The sequence below is a fragment of the Phocoena phocoena genome, chromosome 10, assembly GCF_963924675.1.
Source record: "Phocoena phocoena chromosome 10, mPhoPho1.1, whole genome shotgun sequence".
NCBI lineage: Eukaryota > Metazoa > Chordata > Mammalia > Artiodactyla > Phocoenidae > Phocoena > Phocoena phocoena.
The window spans coordinates 102069056-102087694 of NC_089228.1; the positions used below are offsets into that span (position 1 = coordinate 102069056).

Genomic DNA, 18639 nt, shown 5'->3' on the forward strand with positions numbered 1-18639 from the left:
TTTACCACCTTTGTTAAAGCTTTGAGTTCCAGGGACAGCAGCCTTGTCACCCCACTCCGTTTTGGAACCTGGGCCACATGGACACCCCGAGTGTGTCCCGCCCCACCAAGAACGCTGTTTGCTCTGCTGGTGTGAATGTCTCTATACGCAAGTGCCCTCAGACGCTCAGGGAGTGTGGTTATTGTGGTGTGGACTGTGTGGTCACGAGGCAGAATTTGGGCCTGGAGACCTACTTACATACACTTGGCACTGATTTACTTACCAGCCCCTGACAAGTCACTCCAAATACTTGTCTACGAATTCAGCTATATTGTGCGGCTAACCACTGTTGTAGCCAGATCTGCTATTAAGGGCTTCACACCCATGAAGTACCGAGTAGATGTGTCAAAACGTAATCGTGATAATAATAAATTAGGGCTTCCCTGGTGGCGCTGTGGTTAAGAATCCGCCTCAGGGGACACGGGTTCGAGCCCTGGTCCCGGAAGACCCCACATGCCGCGGAGCAACTAAGCCCGTGCGCCACAACTACTGAGCCTGCGCTCTAGAGCCCGCGAGCCACAACTACCGAGCCCGAGTGCCACAGCTACTGAAGCCCGGGTGCCTAGAGCCCGTGCTCTGCAACAAGAGAAGCCACCGCAATGAGAAGCCTGCAGACCGCAATGAAGACCCAACACACCCAAAAATAAATAAATAACTTTAAATAAAATAATAAATCAGCTCAGGCAGCTCACAAATACAGCTGCCAGTAGCTGCTCCTTAGCCCTGGTTCCTTGTGCTGGAGCGACGTCTCAGTCAACATTCTCTAGGGAAACTGTGCCTTTCTAACCCACCGCAGGTAAACAAAGAAGGAAAGGAAACTACCATTTCTTTCCTGTCTTTCATCTGGTAGGCACCGTCCTAGTGCTGCGGTTATTTCCCATTTCTTTCTATTACTTAATGTGAAATCTGCACCGTTTGTGCAGTTGGTTGGAGAAGAGAACACACAGGAAAGATCACGTGGATTGTGAAGCCTGCCTGTAGGGCTTGCAGTACACAGTCTGCACCACTGCACCGCAGCTCTTCGCTGACCTGAAACCACAGATACTGCCAAACCCTATATATATGTTATGATTTTTTTCCTATACCTACACACCTATGATAAAGTTTAATGTATAAGTTAGGCATGGTAAGAGATTAACAGCAATAACCAATAATAAAATAGAACAATATAACAGTATACTGTAGAAATGTTATCTCTCTCAATGTATCTTATCGTACTATACTCACCCTTCTTCTTGTGTCTGGGTGACGAGATGAAGTGAGGTGAATGGCATAGGCATTGTGACATAGCATTAGGCTACTACTGACCTTCTGACCATATGTCAGGGGAGGATCATCTGCTTCCAGTGATCCTGGATTCTCAGCCGTGATGATGTGGACGGTTGGGTGCCAGGAGCAGACGATGTCCATGGCGGGGGAACCCAGGCGGAACAGAGCCGGACAGGAGAGATTTCATCACATTACCCAGAATGGTGCCCAGTTTAAAACATGAATTTTTTATTCCTGGAATTTTTCACTTAATATTTTTGGACCGTGGTTGGCCATGGGTAACTGAAACTGCTGAAAGCGAAACCACAGCTAAGGGTGGGAGGGACTACTGTACCATTTTCCAATAAAAAGAGTCAGGGTTTCTTGGAGAAAAGGCTAATTCTGGCACTGAGGTGGAAGATACAAGATGAGCCTGGAGCATCTTAATAATGCCAGAAACTAAGAAACTGCTTTTTTTTTTAAAAGTATGGAAATGTCAAAAAAAAAAGCTGACCTGGAAGAGCTCCCGATGGCTCAAACTGGAACAATGTGAGCCAGCATTGGATTACTACCCAGAGGGTGCAGTTGTCACCGGATACAATAATGACCATAGGCGAGATTTGGTCCTGAATGCAAACATTCCAAGGGAAACTTAAAGGAGACACGGTATATTGGCCTCAGATATTTCCTCCAAATGTTTATTAGTAAATTTTTATCTTATTTTCTTTAAAAGACCTATGAGTATTCAAAGCAAAAATTATAACATTGTATCGTGGGGTTTATGACGTGCAGATGTAAGATGTATGTCAACAGTAGCACAAAGGATACAGAGAGGTAAATGGAACTGCTCTGCGGAGAGGTTTTTATAATGTCCACGTATGAAAATAGTACACTATTAGTTCTAAGTGGATTGTAATATGTGAAAGATGCATATTGTAAACCCTGGAACGACCACTAAATGCAAAGAGGTGTCGCTTTAATGCTAGTAAAGGAATTAAATGGAATACAAAAAGTATTTGTACAAGCATGCTCATAGACCCTTGGGCCATAGTAGCCCAAACCAGCAAGTAACCCAAATATCCATACATAGAAAAATGTATCAACAAACTGTGATATGTTTACACAGGAGAATACAACTCAGAACTTAAAGGAGCAAACTGCAGGGGCACACACTGTGGATGAATCTCATAAACACACTGCTGAGTGAGACAAGCTGGCCATGACACATTATTGTAGGATGACAGGCAAAATGAACCCGTGGTGATTGTAGGATGACAGGCAAAATGAACCCATGGTGAAAAAAAATCACGAGAGCGTTTGCTTGTGGGGGGGAGAAAAAAATTGCCTGGGAAGGAACTTGAGGGAATTTTCTGGAGGTGATGAAAATATTCTGTTCTTGAAAGGGGTGACGTATACATGGGTGCATTTATTTCTCACAGTTAATGTCTGTGCCTTTCAATGTATGTACCTCTTACCTCATGAAAAAGAAAAACAATTGAAAAAAAAGTGAAGGGTGGGTAGTAGCTTGAGGTATTGATGAAAGAGAAATGGCAGATAATTAGGAGTCACTGAAGCTGGGTGACAGGTCTCTTACAGCATCTTGCTATTCTGTAAATGCTTACAATTTTCTGTAACAAACTGCTTTTATCAAAAACGGAAATTGGTCTGCGGTGTTAGCCGGTGAGGCGTTGGTTTCTTCGTGGAGGAGGGAGGGAGAAGTGATGGCGGGGTGTGTGGGGAGGCCGGAGCAAAGCTAATGTTGCTTTTGGCCACACAAGCGTGTCCACTCTGTAATGACCCATCGAGGTGCCCGTGAATGCTTCCTGCATACATCTCTGTATGCGTGTTACATGCCAATAAAATTTAAATGCCGCATATTTACACAAAAATCCTAACTCAGTATCTCAGAATAACAGCAGGGTTTTGTCTTGTTTTGAAGCGGGACACGTTCACTGATGGTCTCATCAGATGGATTTTAATATTCCAAAGTATTCATGTCCTAACCCTCAGATGACCCCTTAGAGTCTTCCGGTTTTTGCCTCCATTTGGTAGGTGGCGTGATTTTTATTTTTTTATGATGCGATACTTTTTCCAGAGCAGCTCACCAGGACCGCGACTCTTAGCACAGCACCCCGTGCACAGTGGGCATTGAGAACCTGCAGAAATGGGTTGAATCAGGAATAAAACTAGTGGAAGGGATGCCGAGGGTGGTAAGTAGGCTGTGCAGGTGAGGCTGAAAGACCACGACCCAGCAGTGAATGCTTTTACTTGATGAACCATTTGGAACAAGTTCACCCAAAGATGTGGGTTTAAAGCGACGGTCTTCAGCCTTGACCAGGCCCCGTAATCACCCGGAGAGCCATAAAAAATACCAATGCCCGGGACTCACTCCAGGGATTCTGATTTAATTGGTCTGTTGCACTCGGGTTTAAGGAATTTTAAAAGCCCCCCAGGTGATGGTCCTGTGCAGCCAGGGGTGAGAACCACTGACTCAGGGCTGTCGATGCATTAGCTGCATGTGATTTCCGCGTGTGCTTCGGGGTCTCCGGAAACAGCTTTGCCCTGTTAAAAGCAAAGGACTACTTCTTACTCAGCAGCAGGAGGAAATGTCTTCTTAGCAGATCTATTCCTGTGTCACTTGCTTTCAGAGTCAGAGGTGGTTTTAGACACGGTAGTTTGATTTAGTCTGTGTTGAAAATCATAAATAGCCTACAAGTACCAAAAAAAGATGAGAAGAATTTGCCAACATGTGGAGTGCATTATGTATTTTTCAAATTTCTCCTGTGATTAGTAATGAAAACGATATTGCTGGGGCCTGATTTCCTCAACTCAGCCCTTGGCCATTTCCCCAAGTTATTCCAAGTCTTTCCAAGACACTTCACCACTCTCTCAAGGGGATTATTCCCAAAGGTGAAGAGTACTAGACACTGAAATCTCTGCACAGTCTGTTCCTACTGCAGAAGTGTCCACCTACAGAACCTCGAATGACTAGGGAGGCTGCATCAGTAGTGGGTTCAGTGGCAGTGGGTGGGCTCTGAAGACAGGTGGACTTGATTCCCAGTCTCAGCCCAGCCACTCAGTAGCTGTGAGGCTTTGGACAAGTTACTAGGCTTGGAACAGCTATATAAACCTCGTTTTCGAGAAAAGGCATCCTTATACTGAGTGCACAAACGGCAGTGATTCTTCATCCCTCCCTGTATCCAAGCCCTTTGAAATGTGATTTTACAGCTGCTCCCACTGAGAGGTAGAATCTGTTCCTCCAAACTTTGCATCAGGGCTGGCCAGTAGAACGCAGTGGGCATGCCAGTGGGCCAGCTTGGGACCTCGGCTTAAAAGGTCTTAGATGCTTCTGCTTTTTCTTTCAGAACCCTGCCGTCTCCATGACAACAAGCCCATGTTAGCCTGCTGGAGGATGAGATACTTCAGGGAGTAGAACCAAGGTGCCCAGTCAACAGCCAGCTCCTCACCAGCAGCAGAGCCCCCTAATCAACCTGCAGCTGACCACACATGCATGAAGGAGCCCAGCTGAGACCAGAAGAATTGTCTAGCTGAGCCCAGCCTGAGCTAGGTGAGTATTGGGGTGGCTTGTTATGCAGCAGTAGCTAACTAACACATACGCCCACTGCAGACAGGATGCCAGGATTCAATGATATGTTCATCACAAGTGACTTGGCAAACAGTAGGCACCCAATAGGGGCTGGTTTCCCTTCCCCCTTGTTTAAAGTTGGATCTCCTGAGTTATACAGAAATTCTTGTCATCATGTATGCTTGTGATTGGTTCTTAAATGCACTCAGTGCCCCTCCTGACAGGAGGAAAGAGGCAACCAGAGTCTGACCACTAGGGCCCAAGGCCAGATTGCAAAATAAGAAGTTTGTCTTTAATCTGTTCCCTCCAAATCTAAACTCTGGAGGTCAAGGTTGTGGACAGATTTGAAGACATTGGGCTCCACCCTCTGGGGGCCCCATCTTCCTTCCTTTGCTGTCTGATCTCTGGAAAGGGGGAATGGGCCCACACCAAGAAGCAGCTGGGACGCAGTGGTTGAGCTTCGGAAGCTTTCTGCTTGCACCCCTCTGCTCCCTCCCTGGACTTGACACCGTCTCTCCCCACCCTGGGTCTGAGGAGAGATGTTGGTAGTGCTTTCAGCACTAGAAACCAGAAAAGCTGACACAATGGTATGAACAAGCAAGGGCAGGTGAGGCCGCAGAGGTTGGCAGGGGCCAGGTTAACTAAACTTTTATTCAACTGCAAGGAGAAGCCAGTGACAGGGTTTAAGTGGGGGCGGGGTTTGCATATATCATGTTGTTGACATTTTCCAGAGATCAGTCTGGATGCTGAGTGGAGGATGGACTGTAGGAGGATGAGACAGCTGGGAGGCTGTGACTGGCGGTGGACTAGAAAGAGAGGAAGGTTACCGGCAGTGGTTGTAGGGTGGAGACAGTGGGGAGGGGCTGCGGAGCCATTTCAGTGAAGCATTGTGGAGAAAAGCTGGAATGAAATGGGTTCCGTAGAGAATGTGAGGAGAAGCAGCCCTAATGGAGCAGAGAAACAGCGGCAACGCAGAGCGACCTGTGGTCAAAGGAGGTCTGCTTGTTTAATGCACGACACGAAGGCATGTTTGTCCGCTGACAGAAACCACCCAGTGGGGAGGGAGGGAGGGAGGAATGTGATCGGCAAGGGACATTACACACGCAGAACTCTGGGGAGGGAGGCAGAAAGGACTCCTCAGCCCCAAACTGACTTGAAGTTGCAGCTTTCACCTTTGAAATAAATAGGATTTTGGCCTTCTATTTCATAACACAGGACACCCCACAGATCATATCCTCGTCACGCTTCCCTGTAAGAACACCTCTGAGTTCTCAACACTCAAAATGCACAGCAGCTACTTATCTCGCCATACATTTTCCAGCTGAAGTTCATACGTATAGAATTTACACCAAGCCTTCAAAACTTAATACAATATTTTGGGCTTCCCTGGTGGCGCAGTGGTTGACAGTCCGCCTGCTGATGCAGGGGACACGGGTTCGTGCCCAGGTCCGGGAAGATCCCACATGCCGCGGAGCGGCTGGGCCCGTGAGCCATGGCCACTGAGACTGCGCGTCTGGAGGCTGTGCGCCACAAAGGGAGAGGCCACAAAACTTAATACAATATTTTAACCTAAACGGCATGCTAGAAAAGCTTCATGTTGCTTTCACACATAATTGGTAGACGGTCAGAATCACACTAGTCACTTTGCAAAGCTTTGGAGTACCAACCAAGGAGATGTACATATTTGATGTTGCTGGTCTGAGAGGCCACTGCTGTTGAATTGTGTGGTGACCAAGAAGCAATGCTTTGGGCTTCCCTGGTGGCGCAGTGGTTGAGAGTCCGCCTGCCGATGCAGGGGACACGGGTTCGTGCCCCGGGAAGATCCCACATGCCGCAGAGCGGCTGGGCCGGTGAGCCATGGCCGCAGAACCTGCGCATCTGGAGCCTGTGCTCCGCAACGGGAGAGGCCACAACAGTGAGAGCCCGGCGTACCGCAAAAGAAAAAAAAAAAGAAGCAATGCTTTAAGCATTCTGCATTCTAATACAATATTTATAAGGTATATCTAGGTGCCATATTGTGATTTAGGAAATCGGTAGTTTTTCGATTCACTTGCTAGTCCTTATCATTTTTCTTTAAAATAATGGAAACAGGTTTTCCTTAGAGTGTTCACAGAGATAATCTGACATGTAAGGTACAGGGTACTGACATTAATGGCAGAGGACTTTCCAGTCTTAGTTTTAGATTTGTAAATACCTTCCAAACTACTTAAGTTCTATTCTTCCAAATCTTATAGTAAAACTGATGCTCCATAAGGTTGTACTACAAATATTCTGCTGTTTTGTGTCCTCTCTGCATAGAATTGGGGCTGTGCAAATACCAGTTTGAGAAGCACGTAGTAGTACAGCACTTGGAGTTGATCAGAAAACTTAGATGGAAAAACGCATTATCACTATAACCTCCAATAGCAAGAAATTCTTAAAATCGGTTCCAAAAGATATTTTTAAAAGCATCTTGAAAGTGGTTCTGAAGGAGTCTTAAGGAGTCCTATTAAAGGTATTATGTATTACCTTTAGACACAAACTTCCTTAACAATTTGGGAAGGAGCAACCTGGGGCCTAGAGGAAGGATTCTGGCAAGAGAACTAATTTCAGGTAGGTTACCTTGCAGGTAACCATCAGCGAGCTTCTGCTAGGCCCCCCAGAAGCCTAGGCCCGCTCCCAGCACTAGCCCCGCCCCTACCCGGGACCGCCTCAACACGTGCGGCGTGCCTGCACTGCGCATGCCCGCGGGGAAGGGGCGGGGCGAGCCGAACGCTGGCAGGACCTGCGTGCGGAAGACCATGGCCATGCTGTGCCGGCTGCGAGAGGTGCCCCGGCACTTGCTGGTCTGCGAAAAGTCCAACTTCGGCCACGAGAAGTCGCGCCACCGGCACCTCGTGGAGACGCACTATCACAACTACAGGGTGAGTCCACATCCCGGGCCCGCGGACCGCACACCATCCCGCCGGTGGTGGAGGCTTGGCGAAAGCAGCGCTCTGCTCCCCCGCCCTCGGCGCGCGGAGGGGGCGGGGGGCCCTCGCCAGGCATGCTGGGAACTGTAGTCTCTAGCCGCTCCAGGCCTGTGGTTTGCCCCTCCTCAGGACTACAAGTCCGAAGATGCACCGGCGCGGGGCGGTGTTCCGCCTTCGGAAGGAGAAGCAGGTTGGCGTGCGCCTGACAGAGTTCGCCGCGCCTCTGGCCACTTACTCCTTCCCCGCGCCTCTGGCCACTTACTCCTTCCCCGCCCCGCTGCGGGTGGGGTGCGTCCCGGGGAGGGGCGAGGCCGGGACCAGGCTCTGGCGGGTGTGCCCCGCAGCCCGGGACGGGCCCGCCCCTTCCCCATCCCGGCTTTCTTCCCCCGCCGCGCGCCGGAGGGTCTTTGCAGAGCCTCGTGCGGAGTCCGGGAAGCTGCTTGCCCTTCTGAACCGCTTATGGGCGCTAGTTTGATACCTGAGAAATCTCCCCCTTTGCCTGCTGCCTTCTGCGTTGTCCAGCCAGAGTGCACCATTTCGGCAGCTCTTGCAGAAATTCGCCGACGCTTCCCTGCTCGCATGAGCAACTTCAGAGCGATTTTCGCTGTTGCTCCTCTCGGGCGCCTTTTTCGCGAATGTGATGGTTGAAGCATCGGTGAGGTTAATTATCAGTTTATCCAGGATCTGCTGAGAGTAGAAGAGAACATTCCTAATTCCCAGGTAGTGTATGCTGGGCGGGTTTCACCAACCCATTTAAGTGGAGAGGGCTTCAGAATAAACCTTACAATGAAAATGCTTTAAGCCTTTTCCACTTTAAATAGACCAGCCTAATCTCAACTCAGGCCTGACTGGCTAGTTTCTCAGACGCAACTGGTGACCCTGGTCCTTCAGGGACAAACTGGTGTCCCAGCTTTGGGAGAGTGGTTTTTCAAGGTGTGGAGCACCTGGGCGACGTTTGAAACCTGTCAGGTTGATTATCTCTGCTTTGGATGGAAAGCTCATCACAGACAGCAGTCGGGGATGTGTACCTTATCTCTCCCTTCCCATCTGTAGAGTTTTTCTTTCTGTAAAGTGTAAACATCCAGCAGACTTCTGCTTCCATGTAACCTCTTAATAATTGGTGTCCCTAAATTCCTTATGCCCTAAGGAACAGTTCCTTTGATTCCAGCCTGGTACTAGGATACACAGATCTAGGGATATTCAATTGTACTATATTTCCCTAAAAATTAATTAATGTAGTGATAGGAACGGGACATAAAATATATTGCTGTTTGTAAAAGATGAAACACAAGCAAGGGCTTCCCTGGTGGCACAGTGGTTAAGAATCCACCTGCCAGTGCAGGGGACACAGGTTCAAGCCCTGGTCCGGGAAGATCCCACGTGCCGCGGAGCAGCTAAGCCCGTGCGCCACAGCTACTGAGCCTGCGCTCTAGAGCCCGCGAGCCACAACTACTGAGCCCATGTGCTACAACTACTGAAGCCTGCACGCCTAGAGCCCGTGCTTTGCAACAAGAGAAGTCACCACATGAGAAGCCACACACGGCAACAAAGAGTAGCCCCCGCTCACCGCAACTAGGGAAAGCACGCATGCAGCAAGGAAGACCCAATGCAGCCAAAAATAAATAAAATTAATTTAAAAAAACTATTTTAAAAAAACCACAAGCAAGAGCTTCCCATTAAAATTGTTTTGCTCGGGCTTCCCTGGTGGTGCAGTGGTTGAGAGTCCGCCTGCCGATGCAGGGGACACGGGTTCATGCCCCAGTCCGGGAGGATCCCACATGCCACGGAGCGGCTGGGCCCGTGAGCCATGGCCGCTGAGCCTGCGCGTCCGGAGCCTGTGCTCCGCAGTGGGAGAGGCCACAGCAGTGAGAGGCCCGCGTACCGGGGGGAAAAAAAAAATTGTTTTGCTCATTCACCTTTCCTGTACTGTAAGCTTGAATACAGAAATGGAAAACTTGAGTTGTCAAATTTCTCTTTTCCTGAGATTAGTAAGTTTTTTTTGTTTTGTTTTTTCTATTTTTATTTTTAAAATTTTTATTGGAGCATAGTTGCTTTACAATATCGTGTTAGTTTCTACTGTACAGCAAAGTGAGTCAGCTATACGTATACATATAGCCCCTCTTTTTTGGATTTCCTTCCCATTTAGGTCACCACAGAGCAGAGCAGAGTTCCCTGTGCTATGCAGTAGGTTCTCGTTAGTCATCTATTTTATACATAGTATCAATAGTGTATATATGTCGATCCCCATCTCCCACCCTGAGATTGGTAAGTTAATTTCAGAGTTTTTTTGAAAGCTGTGGAGGAATGGTTAGCAGCCTTCATGATGTATCATCCCTAAAAACCTGGGTGTTGATCTACATGAAAATAAGACTTGATTAAACTTATAATGGAGTATAATTTGCAAAAATACTGAATCACTATGCTGTATGCATGAAACTAATGTAATATTGTAAGTCAGCAATGCTTCAATTAATAAGACTTGTTTATATGGCACATTCCAATAGGTTTCATTTCTGATTCCTGAATGTGGGATACTATCAAAAGAACTGAAGGACCTGGTCATGGACTCTGGACCCTATTACTTGGTGAAGGATTTACCTCTTCATGAGTTAATCGCACACGAATTCATCAGTACTTTTGTCAAGAAAGGTAAGGAAAGCCGTGTAGTGTCTATGAACGCGGTGAGGTGAGGAAGTCCAGGGAGATCGCATAGCAATACCAGGGTCCTTCTCTTGTTCTGAACAGGACTGCTGGAGATCGCCTGTGTGGTCAGGTGTGTGCATCCCTCCCTCCGTCCCGCAGTAGCTCAGCCGACTCTGTGTGCCCTCATTAGGTGGTGGTTTCTGATTGCGCTGGTCCACAGGTGTTGTGTGGGAGTGTGTCGTATGAGGGTTAATGGAAAGGAAAATCTTCGACCGCTGTGTTCAGATGCGCTGCCATTGGGTGTGTGGCTGCAGAGACAGACCGCTGTTCTCCCCGCAGTCCCCGTGACAGCTGTCTGGAGAGAGTGGTCTCCTGATGCAGCCACAGCTGCTGGCCCCAGAGTCAGGTGCTGATGGGGGTTCAGCGTCTTCCGCTTAGACGTTGTGGCTCTCAGCCCCGCCTGCGCACCTCATTCCCATCTGTGTCAGCGGGGTGGATTGGCTTGTTCCAGTTATATCCTAGGAGCCACTTGTTTGAAACTGTTTCAGCGTGTCTTTAGGGATCCACCCTCACTATATACATCACTGCACAAGGGCCACTGACGTCTTGTCTTTGGTCACACGGACATGATTCCTTTCTTCGGTTCTGAAGCTTGATGCTGGGGGATTCCCTGGCGGTCCAGTGGTTAGGATTCCTTGCTTTCACTGCTGAGGACCCGGGTTCGATCCCTGCTCAGCAGGGCAGCTAGGATCCCACAAGCTGTGTGGTGTGGTCAAAAAAAAAAAAAAAGTCTGAGGCTATTTTGGTAACAGTGTGGACACTGGCCATGGCAGGGACTTTTACAAAGCTGACCCAACTTAACCCTGGCAACAATCCTATGAAATAAGCCTGCAGCGCCCATTGTACAGGTGAGAAAAATGAGGCTCAGGGAGATGGAGTAGCTTTCTTGACTTCACACAAGTTTGTGGCACATGTTGAGTCTTCATCTGGAACTCTGCCTTCCAGGTGTGTACGCTCACCCGCTTTTCCACTTTGTGCCCCTCTACCAGCATCCCCGGAGGTATGTGCTCCATCCTGAGTCCATCTTCTGCTCGTTGGTAGCCAGCTTGCACAGATAGGCCCTAGGCAGGGGCGTGAACTAGCTGTGCTTGGCCTTGCGTGTCCTCCAGCTTGGCTGAGTGAGCTGGAGCAGTGACCCGGAAGATTTGTTATCCTGTGAAAATAATTCACTAACTTCTTGCAGGTGTGATTTTTTTCTTAATTTCTCCTCTGGGTTTTCTCTTACAGGTGCGTGCTATGCACTAACGTACAACACAAATATTGACGAGGATAATACTGTGGCCCTGCTACCAAACGGTAACCACACTCATTTTTTCTTCTTTCTTAATTATGGAGGAAACAGACGGTAAAAAAGTCAAGTCATTCGGATGTGTGTAAAGTGAAAGTCCCCCCTTTCATCCCCGTCCCTCCAAACTCACTGCCATTCTCAGCTCAGCAGGCGTTCTTTTTTGTTTTTTAAAGAATCAATTTTATTTATTTATTTATTTTTGGCTGCATTGGGTCTTCGTTGCTGCGTGCCGGTTTTCTCTAGTTGCGGCGAGCGGGGGCTACTCTTCATTGCGGTGCGCGGGCTTCTCATTGCTGTGGCTTCTCTTGTTGTGGAGCACAGGCTCTAGGCATGCGGGCTTCAGTAGTTGTGGCTTGCGGGCTCAGTAGTTGTGGTGAACGGGCTCTAGAGCACAGGCTCAGTAGGTGTGGCGCACGGGCTTAGTTGCTCTGCAGCACGTGGGATCTTCCTGGACCAGGGCTCGAACCCGTGTCCCCTGCATTGGCAGGTGGATTCTTAACCCCTGCGCCACCGGGGAAGCCTCTCAGCAGGCACTCTTGTTAGCAGGTAGGTGTTCATTCTTCTAGACATTTTCTATGAATTTATAAACACATACAGGTTCTTTTTTTAAAATATATATATATTATGTCATAGTCCATTGTTTCTCAGTTTGCTTTTTTCCCAGGCTGTATATCCTAGACATCTTCCTCTATTAGTACATACAGTTTTTTGGGGGTTTGTGTTGTTTTTTTATTTTATTTATTTTTGGCTGTGTTGGGTCCTGGTTGCTGCATGCGGGCTTTCTCTAGTTGCGGCGAGCCGGGGGCTACTCTTCGTTGTGGTGTGCGGGCTTCTCATTGCAGTGGCTTCTCTTGTTGCAGAGCATGGACTCTAGGCGCGCGGGCTTCAGTAGTTGTGGCTCACGGGCTCTAGAGTGCAGGCTCAGTAGTTGTGGTGCATGCAGGCCCAGTTGCTCTGCAGCATGTGGGATCTTCCTGAATCAGGGCTCAAACCTGTGTCCCCTGCTTTGGCAGGTGGATTCTTAACCACTGCACCACCAGGGAAGCCTAGTACATACAGTTTTAATTTACTCTTTTTAATGTCTTGAAAATATTCCAAAGAAGGAGTATACCATAATTTGTTTACTCTTTCTTTAATAAAAACTTCGATAGTTTCTAGTTTCACTCTAATAAATGATGCCTTTGTACATATAATTATAAATAAGACCCTTGTATTATACATAAGGCCCTTGTGTGCACTGGTATTTAACTGCCCAATTTGTCTTGCTTTCTCTTAGTCAGAGAACACATTATATCTTTAACATCTCTTATGGGAATTATTATTTGATTTATAGGGAAATTAATTTTATCACTGGATAAAGACACTTATGAAGAAACGGGACTTCAAGGTCATCCATCTCAGTATTCTGGCAGGAAGACCATGAAGTTTAGTAAGTATTACGCTCACTCCATCAGTTTCTAACAAGGTAGTAGTAGTCTTCCTGTAACAATTTGAACTTAAATGTTTGAATTGCCTCTGTTCTCTTTGTTCAGAAGAAGTGTGGCTTTTTCTTGTCTTTAAGACTCCTTACTCCGGGGACTCTCGGGTGGGCATCAGATAGGATGAGATAGATACTGCTGTGCATCTCTTTGTCTTCAGCTGTTGGCTGCATCTTGAAAAGATCACAGACTTGGACATGTTCCATTAGATACATATGTTTTGGGTCACAAATTCAAAGTGATGAACCCACTTGTTCTTTTTTTTTTTTAATTGAAGTATAGTTGATTTACAGTGTGTTAATTACTGCTGTACAGCAAAATGATTCAGTTATACATATATGTACATTCTTTTCCATATTCTTTTCCATTATGGTTTATCACAGGGTATTGAATATAGTTCTTTGTGCTATACAGTAGGACCTTGTTGTTTAACCAGCCTATATATACCAGTTTGCATCTGTTCCAACTTGTTCTTAGTAAAGAATTTCCTTTAATTTTCCCAAGTTTTATGATGACTAGTAGAAATTCACCCATGAGTGAAGAGATGTAGTTCTGTTGATGGTCTGCCTTGAACATCAGTAGTTACGGCTGCCACCTCCACAGCTAGGTTAGAGTTGATCTCTGCCCTTGGTCTTTGACTACGAAAAATGTGAATTTAAAACACCTGTTGTGGGACTCCCCTGGTGGCCCAGTGGTTAAGAATCTGCCTGCCAGTGCAGGGGACACAGGCTTGAGCCCTGGTCCGGGAAGATCCCACATGCCGCAGAGCAACTAAGCCCGTGTGCCACGACTACTGAGCCTGCGTGCCACAACTACTGAGCCCACGTGCCTAGAGCCCATGCTCTGCAACAAGAGAAGCCACCGCAGTGAGAAGCCCGTGCACCACAACGAAGAGTAGCCCCTGCTCACTGCAACTAGAGAAAGCCCACGTGCAGCAACAAAGACCCAACGCAGCCAAAAATAGATAAAAATAAAAATAAATAAATTTTAAAAATAAATAAAACACCTGTTGTAATTATCTCTCAATGCCAGAAATGTCCATCAGAGGCAGAGTTTTGGTTTGGGAACCCAAAGGGAGGGCAAGAAATACAAAATAACTTTTTTTATCCATAAAACTTCTAAAACTCCTGATGTTTTAATCTAGCATGTTTTGCACAGTGCACGCTGTGTGTATATGAATGAACTGTTTATTCCTCTCCATTTTTTTAAGTTGTTTCCATTGATTTGATGGATTTATCCTCTAAACTGGACTCTAAGAAGTATAAAAGAGTATCTTGGGCTTTCAAAGAAAAGAAACCATTGAAATTTGATTTTCTTTTGGCGTGGCATCAAACAGGTATGAAAAATAAAATGTGTAACGATGGAGTGGTTTTGAAATCTAATGGTTAATTAAAGGGGAGTAGTGAGGAGAGAATGGTGATTCACCCCAGTGGTCAGGGATGTTGTGCATGTAGATGGATACAGGTGTCCCCCACTTTTCGAAAGTTCACTTTATGCTCCTTTACTTTTTACAAAAGCAAAAAGTGAAAATAGTGTTCAGCGTGTGTTTTGCAGTGAGCTGCTATAGAGGCAGTGTGCACCCCAGCAGCGAGAGTGGCACCCCCAGCTCCCTCCCCCAGAACTGCACTCAGTGTCTTAGCCTCCGGCCGGCAGAGGTTTGAACTGTGTCTTTGAGCGTTTATTTCATGCATCTGTTAGCAAGATGTGTCTTAAGGTAATTGCTTCTTCGCTTTATGCCATTTCGACTTAATGAAAGGTTTTGTAGGAACACTACTTTGGGTTGGGGGGAAACCTGTAAACGTTGTTAAGGAAACTGCTTTGACCCCTCTGGCATCCCTGAGAGCCATAGTCCGGGGTCATCTCGGCATGCAGCCGTCTGTCTCCACCTCCTTGGGTTGTGTGTCGATCAGGAGCTCCTGAGGGTGGGGTCTCGGGCAACTAACCTTTGTCCATTTCTCCCTTTCCCTCCTCCAGCTTCCCTCCAACAGCCTTGGCTGGAGTGTTTTAAAATAACACCAGTTATACTGCTAGACACAAACTGCTTACTCGTTATTGCAGGGTAGTAATCAGGCATATCATTAAATGTCACATTAAATTTGTTGTACCTCTTAATTGATTAGAATAATACATTTAGTTCAGAGTTTCATGTTCACCAAACATTTTAATCGGCTTACAACTACCATGTACCTCGCTCCTTTTAGAAGTGTATCTTTGGCCCAAAACAAGATTAAATGAATCAAATCTTCACAATTACAATGGTGTAGTTCTCTCTTGGAGAAGAGGGAAGCCCCTAGGTCCGTTTTGGAAATAGGTCCATCTGTCTGCTCCTCCTGGAAAGTTCGTGGTCACTGGGTGCTACAGGGTTGCCTGGGTGAGGCCTAGGTCTGTAATACTTGGGTGCTTCTTCTGTGTGTGGTGCAGACACAGAGGGCAGAGAGGCTGACATCTCAGTTGTAGGAAGTCTTTACCGAGGGCCTCCTATGCAGTGGGTTCTGGAGACTCCGAAGTATTTTAAGGGCTTGTCAAGACCTGTGAAGCACCTGAGCTTTTACCCGCTTAGCAAGCTAAGAAGTTAGCCAGCACATTCTCGTGCGCTCTGGCAGGAGACACGAGACCCCTGGGTCAGAGGCAGAAAACCTAATGATTCCCAGCAGTAGCAGTGGGCAGAGCACCAGCGTTTGCTCCAGTTCACCAAGTCCTGGTTCCTGCAGGGTGATGCATGGTGGGCAGGTGATGCTGGTGCAAGCAGGGGGTTGCATTACAGGAGGGGAGCCTGGAGCCTAAGGAACTCAGATCTTTTATATTGGGCGGTGAGCCTGCTGACCCTTGCCCTGGAGGGAGGGAGGAGGTGGAGGGAGACATTATTTCTAATACACTGGGCAGTAAGCAGTCCTGCCCTCTGCTCCAAGAGGGCCACTGTTTCCGTCTTCCAGGGAAAATCCTTCAGGATACACTGGATCTTACTGGGCTTTAAAGACAAGCTGGACTGAGATTCTGTCTTCAGCTCCTCTTCTGTTTCCTTCTTCGAGAGTGTGCAAATATGCTGCTTTCTCTGTAGAGTTCACTAATTTTATCTAAACATAAGTAATGCTTTGATTAAGTCAAAAGTTTCTTAGTAGAGCAGATGTTGAGACTAGTGTGGCTTGACTGAAAGCCTTATGACTTTCCAGAAAAAGTGTGACAGAAGATGAATGTTGACAGAACTTTGGCACAAGGAGGCGAAGGCAACTTAAATGATTTTAATTTGAGTAAAGCTTTGTACAACCTCCTCTGGCCTTACTTCATCCTGCCTGCTTCCTGAAACCCTCAAGTGGGAATGGGGTGGATTCAGGGATTCACTGAACTTGTTTACACTATTCAAGTGGCCTTATTTGGTGTGTTTGAAGGTGCGGAAGGATCAACGATGATGTCATACTTTTCCAATTACCGGATTCAGGAGCGTCAGCCAAAAATAGCGCTGAGCACAGTGACAGACCTGCCGTGCCCCGTGCTGCGGAGCGGCGAGCTCAGGGGCGAGCCGGAGGCGGCCTGCAGCGCCCAGGAGCTCTTCGAGTGGCTGGGCGCCGTCTTCAGTAACGCCGAGCTGTGCGTATGAGGGCTCCCGGGTCCCGGAGGGCTTGGGCTGGCTTCTCATTTTCAACAGGGGTTTAGTACTTTGAAAGTGATCGTGTCGTGGATATAAATGCATTTTCTTTCTCTTTTTTGGTTACAGAAATAACGAGCCTGATAATTTCATATCAACCTACTGCTGTCCTCAGCCAAGCACAGTGGTGGCGAAAGCTTACTTGTGTACAATCACTGGTTTCATCCTTCCAGAGAAGATACATCTTCTGTTGGAACAGCTGTGGTGAGAAAAAAGAACAGCCTTTTTTGCCATTTATGCCTTGCATGTCTCCGCCTCTGTAGCGTTTTAGGGGCAGCAGTAATGACCCAGATTCCAGGGTCCTCTCACAGCGTGTCCCCCTTTTCCCTTGCTTGGGCTCACGTGCAGTGACGTTATCATCTCACATGATGTAATTATCCCTGGTGATATTGCCGGGTCCTTGTCCTTTGAAAAGAAGAGAGTGGAGCTTTACTGTGCTTCTTGAGAACAAACTGCCTGTTTTTCTTGTTCCGCTCCCCCAGACCATTTCGGTGCAGTTGAAGTTGCAGTTATCACTTAAGAAAACGGCAGTACTCTATGGAACACATTATGATCTGTCTTAAATACTGGATTTCTGCAAAATGCTTCACTTTGAAATGGGTGGGAAAAGGAGCTGACCACCTCTGAATCCAAATCATATCCAAAATCTGCCCTGGCTCTAACATCCGTGAATCACTGGGCACCGGTAACATGCCACGGGTTGTATAAAGTAGTACTGGATTTTCATTCTGGGAGGTGTTCTGTAAATGAAACGTGAGGAGGCTCAAATCCTGTATTGAAAAGAATATAAAGTGAGCATCACGCCTTCTGAGTCTTCACTTGAAAAATGTCTAAGATTTAAGTGTTGAGGGTTTTCCTTTTTAAATCCAACATCCTCTTTCACATTTATTAGCTTTGTACTTTTATTTTCCTCAGTAAGAAGGTTGAAGTTTTAAAAAATTGATAAATGACTCTGCAGTGTTTCAGTTTACAGAGTCTCCGAAAGCAGCACTGTTCAAGGGAGGGAAAGGATTCTTACACACTTGGTGGGGAATTTTTTGTTCTTTAAATCTTATATGCTCTTCCACGATAAGGGTAGGAACCACTGAAGTTTGTTGTGTGCGCTGCATGTTGGTGAATCTTTGCTGAATTCACATATAGCACCAGGAATTTAATTTCTGTCTCCTAATTTTTATAAATGAAAGCTCAGGTCAAAGCTTCATGGGAGCATCAGAAATACCGCTTGTCCTGAATAAGTAAAAACAAATAAATGGGACCGTTCCTAACTCTTCCTGTTTGTTAAATAAGTGTCTGTCTTTTTCAGTCGCTACTTTGATGAACCGAAGTTGGCCCCGTGGGTGACGTTGTCGGTTCAAGGCTTTGCAGACAGCCCTGTTTCCTGGAGAGAAAACGAACACGGTTTTCGAAAAGGAGGAGAGCATTTATACAACTTCGTGGTTTTTAGTAATCGGGACTACTGGCTTCAGTTGGCTGTTGGGGCAAATGATGACTGTCCACCATGACAAGCACAGAGTTTAAAGTCGTGTTTGTTTATGTTTATGCTCGTTTTCCGTATTTCTCGGCAGTATAAGGACCGTGCGTTCACTCAGACTTGGGTGATGAAGACATTTCTCAGATCAGCGTGTTAGCATCTGCCCTGGACTCGGGCCCATCCTGTGACAGGCTTGCCGTCAGGTGGAAGCTCATAGTTGATTTCTCAGGGT

General features: G+C 46.9%; 1 protein-coding gene across 3 annotated transcripts; it reads left to right on the top strand.

Moving 5' to 3' along the window:
* Positions 1-7637: 7637 nt before the first annotated feature.
* RPP40 (ribonuclease P/MRP subunit p40) lies at positions 7638-18438 on the top strand. 3 transcript variants are annotated; one of them, XM_065885648.1, is made up of 8 exons: positions 7638-7776; positions 10329-10473; positions 11755-11823; positions 13149-13244; positions 14504-14629; positions 16680-16878; positions 17006-17140; positions 18240-18438. In XM_065885648.1, exons 1-8 carry the CDS (start codon positions 7654-7656, stop codon positions 18436-18438), a joined length of 1092 nt encoding a protein of 363 aa, XP_065741720.1. In that variant the 5' UTR covers positions 7638-7653. The 3 variants fall into 3 exon arrangements, with proteins under 3 accessions (XP_065741720.1, XP_065741722.1, XP_065741721.1); XM_065885650.1 differs by lacking the exon at positions 14504-14629 and having other exon boundaries at positions 7654-7776; XM_065885649.1 differs by lacking the exon at positions 11755-11823 and having other exon boundaries at positions 7654-7776.
* The last annotated feature ends 201 nt before the right edge of the window (positions 18439-18639 follow it).

Coding starts and splice junctions, on each gene's coding strand:
- RPP40 (XM_065885648.1), top strand. CDS start 7,654: ATGGCCATGCTGTGCCGGCTGCGAGAGGTGCCCCGGCACTTGCTGGTC. Junction 11,824..13,148: donor TGTGGCCCTGCTACCAAACG/GTAACCACACTC, acceptor TTTGATTTATAG/GGAAATTAATTTTATCACTG. Junction 13,245..14,503: donor CAGGAAGACCATGAAGTTTA/GTAAGTATTACG, acceptor CATTTTTTTAAG/TTGTTTCCATTGATTTGATG.